We start from the raw sequence: 7,500 nt of genomic DNA, 5'->3' as shown, positions 1-7,500 counted from the left end.
TCAGTGATTCATCAGTTGCTTATAACGACCAGTGCTCATTCCATCACGTGCCCTTCTTAACGCCTACCACTCAGTTACCCTATCCCCCATCTACCTCCCCTCCAGCAACCTTCAGTTTGTTCCCTATATTAAGAGTCTCTTATGTTTTACCTCCCTCTCTGTTTTTGTCTTATTTTATTTTTCCTTCCCTTCCCTTATGATCCTCTGTTTTGTTTCTTAAATTCCACATATGAGTGAAATCATATGATAATTATCTTCTCTGATTGACTTATTTCGCTTAGCATAATACCCTCTAGTTCCATCTAGATCATTGCAAATGGTAAGACTTTTTTTTTTTTTTTTGAGGGAAATGAGATTTTTATTAAATGTAAGAACAGGGCAAATCCTTCTAACTGCTCAGAGACTGACAAGGATTTGGCACAAGAAAAAGGACTGGGATATGAGTTTAGAGTTGAGAGATTTACCTATAGAAATAATTTGTTTATCTTGAATTTGAGAACTGGTAATTCTGGTTTCAAACCACCTTACTCAAGACATACATATATAAGTTTCAGCTACTTTTGTCATTGCCTCAACTATCCACCTACTCGAATATACGGCAGTCACAAACGATGAGCCTATCATCAATGGGATTTCTGGAAAAGGTAAAAAGGTAACTTTCATTCCTTTCTTGGACTCTCTGGCTAGAAGGTTACCTTGACTTAATGAATAGGTAAGATCCCATTTGATGGCTCATCCAAGCCTTTACTTTGATCAGTGAGCTGGGTCAACCTTCGTGATGGATATAGCACATTAGACTTCTATAAATATTGACCGCTGACCTCAAGAAACTACAAAGTTCCATGATATTTATCCTTCTATAATTTATAATTTATGTAACATAATTATGCTGCTTCTATTCTACTTCTTTATCTGCTCAATAATACGGTACCATTTGGAGACATAATAGGATGTTAGTAAAGGCAGCTTTGGGGAGTTTTAGGCATCTTGGAGAGTGACATCTTGGGGTAAGCTCTAGGGACCATGCCTTCCCCAAGAGAGTTGAAACAATGCCCCGGGGTCCATGGACAGCCTGGGACTTTAGTAGGCAGAGGGCAAAAAGACTTAATCTGGCAATGCAGGTAACACAAAAACAAAAACACCACAGCCTGTTTTGCCTTTATTATTCTGATACATTCCCAAGTTAATGCTTTTTTAAAAAGCTTTTCTTTCATGGGTTTAAGGACAGCATTTTCCTATTTCATTAATTCCAGCCTAAGCAGCTTAACTCACTGATTTTCTTGATTTCTCTTCCCAGTAGCCAAACATTTCCTTTGACTACATTCCTTTAGCAGAATGTAATAGGGTCAAATACAGGCAAAATGCACAATATGGATTGGACAATTTTTTGCTGGCTGGACACAGATGTCAAGTCTGGGAAAGATCTACAAAAGGCTACCCAGATGAAACTGAGACTCCTATTTTGTAATTTTGGAAGGGCCAAGGGAAAACGTCCCAGTCCAAGAAAGGATATGTTGGCTTAACACGGAAGACCAGATATAGTTCCTATGAAAAGAGTGGAGGTATGAACAGGCTGCATTCTCCAATCCTCCCTGGGGTGAACGAAGACCAGTGATCTAGCAGTGACACATCTGTCACTGGGGTCAAGGGAAACTCCCCCTGAAAGATATCTGCTGTCCATCCCTGACTTTACCAGCCCACAAGTCCCTTCTTCCATTCCTCCTAGCTCTTTCTGCCTGTGGGGGAGAAGGCCAGGCAGCACTGCTCGTGGGCTGGCTTTTACTTGGGTTCTCAGTAAAAAACAGCGGGGCTGACTTTCTGGGAAGCAGACTTTGGACCAAGTCCTCGAAGTTCTACCCAGAGCAGGAGAAGGGAGCTGCTCCTATTGTTTTCCTGCTTCAGATCCAACCAGAAAGAATGCTGATTCACCACCTGGCTGCCTTCATAGGATCCTTCCTTGAGACTTCAAGCCATGTCATACTTGATGTAGGAGGCCCATGCATTATTTTTGGATTCTTTCTGCTATATGGTAGACTGAACCAACTGAATACCCACATTTGAGACCGAGAAGAAATTCTCTGCATCCCTGAACCTATAGGCCTCCAAGCATGGACAATGGGATCGCTATGCCTGGGTTCTAATCCTGGCCTTGCAACTAATTAGCTGGGTAACCTTGGGCAATTTAACTTATTTGAGTCTCAGCTTCCTCATCTGTTAAATGGGATAATAATAGTATCTACCTCACGGGATTGCTGTGAGGATTCCAAGAGTAAGTGTACGTCAAACATTTGTCACTGTTACCACAATATTCACATTTATCAAGGCTTAGTGTACACCTGGCCCTGGTCTAGAGAATTTACACGTACACTTTTTAAACTGAAAAACCACCTGTGAGCTAGACAATGTTCTTATTCCCATGTCAGAGGTTAAGCAACCATGCCCCAGGTCCCAGAGTGAGTAGCTGGTGGGGCAGGATTCTGACTCCGGAATATATATTCTTTCCCCCTCTATGGAAGTGTTCATAAAGATTTGGTATTACTACTACTAAGGTTTCTGTTAATGATTGAAATTTCATTCCCTATCCTTGAAGGATTTAGAGGCCAACATTATGGTAAAATCTTAGGGAAGACAGTCATCTGATCCTGTCACAGAGGCAAGCAGACCCGTCCACTTGTTTTTATAAGAATCCTGAAATGGAAAACAAACTTTTTTTTTTTTAACTCTGTGAGTCAAAAACTGTGAATGATTAACCAATCTAAAGAAGGGTCAGATGCCTAAGCCTGCTGTACTTGGGGTTGGAATTGTTTCCTTTAGGAAGGAAAGATTGTTGATTTGGAAGAAAAACAATTCACAGGGTGGTCCCACCAGGATAATCATGCGAACGGCCTTTTGTCACCTGAGCAAAGCCAATTTTTGTTTTCTCTCCTTAGGGTTTTTTTGGGTCATCACAGTCATTGTTCAGGGTGGTGGGGAGAGTGGGGGATATCAAGAAGTCCTATGGAGTTGTTACTTGATGTCTTCAAAACTCTGAAGCCCTGTCTGTCCCTTTAACGGTGTGTGATATTTTTAGACTTGGATACAATCCAGTAGCAGTCACGCTGCTTGGTGGGGGTTGCGGGAAGCTGTCCCATGCCCAGCTGCCCCGTTCCCCCTGCGGAACACAAAGCAACCACGTTCTATAATTACACCAGGGAGAGCTAATAAAAGCCTTCCATACAAACCTCAAAATTCAATTAGTCCTGCATTTGTGAGCCTGACCCTGAAGACAGAAAAAGGCGTAGCCTCTGATCACCAGCGCAGTTCCAGGCCCCGGAAGCTGGCTGCTCCCAGCTCGCAGATGCCTTTGCCTCCTTCCTAGGCTCAGGCTGCTACCTCACCTGCTTGTGTACAAAACACCGCCTGTTTGGAAGGCTGAGGGTGCCTTGCTTTTGAATCTCCCTGGGCTGTCCTGTGCCACTGACCCTGGCTGAAGGATTTTGCATAGAAACAGTCCCTATAGTTATGCTATTTGTGCACAGAGAAGACACTCTTATAATACCCGGGTCTCTATACTTCAGCGAAGCACCTGGTGGGAGGGGGAGCTTGGGAGTGACAGAGTCCTAAGCCGTATCAACGGGACAAGTGGGTTAGGGTTGCTGCCCGTGGACCCTGACCGTGTAGTTTTCCTTACTGTCAATTCCATGTCCTCTTCATCTTTTTCCTTCGTGGGCTTCTCTGGCTCTTCGGGCTCCTTCTCTTGAAGGTGGATTTCCTGGGCCTGAGACATATAGGGCATGTCGTCTTTGTTCTTGAACTCCAAGCTGAGAATTGAAGGAGGAAGTAGAATTCCCAGAATTACCTAAAGTAATAATAATGATAATAATAATAATCACATTTAAAGGATTAAGATTAGGGTGGGTTTTTTTTTTTAGAATCAGAGGGCCTAGGGTGGTGTGTGCACGTGTGTGTGCGTGCTGTGTGTGCTCTGAGCGAGGACATGCACGTGTTACTGCTCAGGGAGGCACTCTGGCCGGTCTGAGAACTGTCACGCACAGCAGTAGCTCAGCCCGATTTCGGAGAAACAGAGCATCTTGCCCACAAAATACATCGTACCCAGTTAACACCCACTTGGCATGGGGGAAACGGAGGAAAATGACAGCCCTTGCCCGAGGCAAAAGTGGGAAAGAATTCAGATTCTCCTTTAGCCATTAGCACTTGGCTTTGCGAAATCAATTCATACGTATGTCCACCGGCATTTATTTGCCAACATGTCAAGTGGAGTTGATGATGCATCATCTAATTATCTCTGTAAAAAATGCTGTCCCCAGTTGACCCTGAGAAGTCCATGTGGGAAAGCATGTTTTCATTGCGGAGTACTCCCCTGGCCTTTGCTACCATAGTGCAGAAACTATACACACACACCCCCGCGGCTGTGTTCACCATGAGAACCCCCTACACAGCGGCGCCGGGAGGCTCAGCACTGCGCTCCGCTCGCGTATAAGTGATATGCTTCTGCCTCCACGTGATGATAATAAATACGTGGGCCCTTCTCCTGAGAGGACAGTCTCACTCTGCCTTTGCACGATCGTCCAGCCATGGGACTTGTGCTCCCTAGATCTTCTCCTGCGTCTCCTCTCAAACGCTAAACCGGTTCTGCTCTGTAAGGCTTCTGAACACGAGCCTCCTTGGAGAAACCGCACCAAGGTGAGGGGCTCGGAGAGATGGGGAACAGTAAGCGAACGGAACCTCAAGCAATGAGGCAGGGACAGCCTGTGCTTGAATGCCCTCAGGGACTCCGGCGCAGCCAAGAGAGAAGGGAGGGGGGTGACCCTGAAGTCGGGGTGCCTGGCAGGCCTGGGAAGGCTCAGGTGGCATGCTGGCAGCCTTCAGGGGACATGACACCGTCCTCGGAGCTGAGAGCCAGGCTTGGCGGTCACTAGCGCTGTGGCTATGGAGCGCCCACGACCCACTTCATGGAGCCCTTCTGTGACTCTGGGCCAAGAGCCCACGGGAGGTGTGGTGTGGGGGAGGGGTGCTGTTTCCATGAGGGTGGCCTCAGTGCAATGCTCTGGTCTGGTGGCCCTTCTGCTTTGCGCTGACCTCAGAGTTACCTAGACCAGGTAGCTCTAGGTAAATATGAGCCTGGCTTCAGTTGTCACAGCCAAAACTCTAGACAGAGAAAGCATTTGCAAACATTCTTTCAATCTTTCCCTCCCATTTTTTCTTTCTTTGTACTTCTTCCAGTTTAATGTCTTCCTTGTAAAACACTAAAGAAAACTTAAAGAAGCAAAGCCACACATCATCCTATGTCTTGTACTTTCGAGCCCAGAGGTAACCACTGCAAACAATTTACTGTGTATCCTTCCTGGTTACTTAACAAAATTATATACAGACGTAACTATGCAGGTACATGCTTAAAAAAAAAACCCAAATATGGACTCAGGCTTTGTATAACTGGTCTACAACTTTTCTTCACTTAAGAATAGATCGGGATGATCTAGCAACATCTTTACATATAAATCCATCTCCTTTTTATTTCAGTTTAAAACGTTTCTCAAGCATGGCTGCTAAGAGCCACTGTCTCTATGACAAGGCGCGAAGGAGGGCCAAGGCATTCAGACTTGGGCGGTGGTGACAGGTTGACAGGTTGCCTGGTGAGGGGTTCCTGGAGCCGCACGGCTTGTGTCAGAGCAAATGGTACATCCTATAGTACCCCTGCGGGCCCATGACCTCTGGATCTTCTGTAATACTAACGTGTGGGCACGCCATCTCTGATTTAGTAGAATTTGGGGTAGGCCCTAGTCTCTATATGAAAAAAAAAAAAACCCATTATATAGAAGATTCTGATACCTAGTTGGGGCTTAAAACCACCCTCCTGACACAAGAGATGCCCAGTCCCACTGCAGACTTGGCTTGGTGAGCTCCAAACCAACCCTCCGGTCCTCCTAGCCAATGGGGCCTTCTGGGCATGCTGACCTTGAGGCCCGAGTTCTTGCGCATCCGGAGCCGGCCCATCCACATATCTGTGAGCAACATCTGGCTACACGTGTGCGCGATGAAGTCACGATGCTTGGCGGCCACGGCGAGCTGCAGGCAGGTGGCGTTGCTCCAGTTCTTCAGCTCATACGTCAGCAGCTTCATGGCCAGCTGCTCATCCTGCTTGTAGGACTGGTCTAGGAGCTCCACAGCCAACTGGCCAAAGTCCCTGCAAGACAGAATGCGAGGAGGTGTCTTTTGGCCATCTTGGAGACTTAGATGATGAAAGCGGGGACCCACTGGCCAAGCCACGGGATGTGGTTACTGTGTGGTCTCGTTTCTTATAGGGTCTAGTCTGCTCATTCATTCATCCAGCCAACATCAATTAAGCATCTACGATGTGCTAGGGGCGTAAGTCAAACAGGATGTGGTCCTGGTACTCAAGACCCCCAATTCAAGGCTACGGATGAGGGAGGCAGACTAAAAAAATTACCGATTAGAGTGCCATAGGCCTTCTTATATGGGACAGACCTCAGTTCATATCTGAGCCTTATTGACCCCAAGTGTGTGATCTCGGACAAGTTAATGAAATTCTCCCAGTCTCATTGTCTTCAGCTTTAAAATACGCACAATAAGAGGACCTACCTCTTGAGGCAGTTGAGAGGATGAAATAAAATCTATGTATCTCTGTGTACTTCTCTATCTAGCACTGTGTGCCACTAATGTTATTTAGTCATGTCCACCCTCTGTGTTGAGGGAATACTGCCTCAACTTAAAGGTTTGGGTAGCTTGAACCCTCCAGTATTTGAGGCCCCCAACCACCTCATCTGCTGGACTGGCCAACCTGGAGTTGTGGTTCAGCTCCTGGGAGATGTCATCGACCATGTCATTCTCAGAAGCTTCGTGAGCCATGGCTTTGCAGAGCTTACAGGCCACCAGGGCCTTGGCCATGGCCTCCTCGCCATGCTGCCAGAAGAACAGGGCCATCTTCTGCCTCTTCATCAGGACGGCCCACACCATCAGCTCATGGAAAGGGAAAGGGAAGTGGTTGATCTCAGGGTCGTCCAAGTCAATGTCCACCTCTTCTTCTCGCTTCTTGGTGGTCTTTCTTCCTCGCCTCAAGGGGACATCATCCTGTAATTGCAGGGAAAAAACATACAGGTGGAGTTAGAAATGCATCAGTTAAATTTATTTATTGTATATTTACTATAGATCCTGTTCTGGGATCGACACAGAAATGAACTAGCCTATCCCAGCTCCTATCCCAAAAGCACTCATGCGTAACTTTAAAACAAGTTATAATGAGTGCATAAGCACAGCCCTATGGGAATATGCCAGTGTTATACTTAATTTTTAAAAAGTATTTTAATGGGCCATTCCCTTCCTTTCTTTCTCTCTTTTCCCCTCTTCCTTTCCTTTCCTTTCCTTTCCTTTCTTTCCCTTCCCTTCCCCTCCCCTCCCTTTCCTCTCCTCTCCTTTCCTCTCCCCCTCCCCTCCCCCTTCCTACCTCCCTTCCTCCCTTCTTTCACTTTTGTCCATTTTTTT

The 7,500-nt window shown here is 46.2% G+C and overlaps 1 protein-coding gene across 1 annotated transcript in view; it reads right to left on the bottom strand.

Annotated features, from left to right (window-relative positions):
* TRPM3 (transient receptor potential cation channel subfamily M member 3) overlaps positions 1-7,500 on the bottom strand; it is a 252,456-nt gene that overhangs the window by 66,980 nt on the left and 177,976 nt on the right. Inside the window, exons 16-18 of the mRNA XM_040620250.1 lie at positions 6,800-7,089; positions 5,956-6,184; positions 3,671-3,838 (exon numbers count right to left, since the gene is read on the bottom strand). Coding sequence (XP_040476184.1) covers positions 3,671-3,838; positions 5,956-6,184; positions 6,800-7,089 — 687 coding nt within the window. The remainder of the gene's footprint in view (positions 1-3,670; positions 3,839-5,955; positions 6,185-6,799; positions 7,090-7,500) is intronic.

Source organism: Ursus maritimus, unplaced genomic scaffold (genome assembly GCF_017311325.1).
Source record: "Ursus maritimus isolate PB19 unplaced genomic scaffold, ASM1731132v1 scaffold_34, whole genome shotgun sequence".
Classification (NCBI taxonomy): Eukaryota; Metazoa; Chordata; class Mammalia; order Carnivora; family Ursidae; genus Ursus; species Ursus maritimus.
This window is presented reverse-complemented; position numbering and strand designations above follow the sequence as displayed.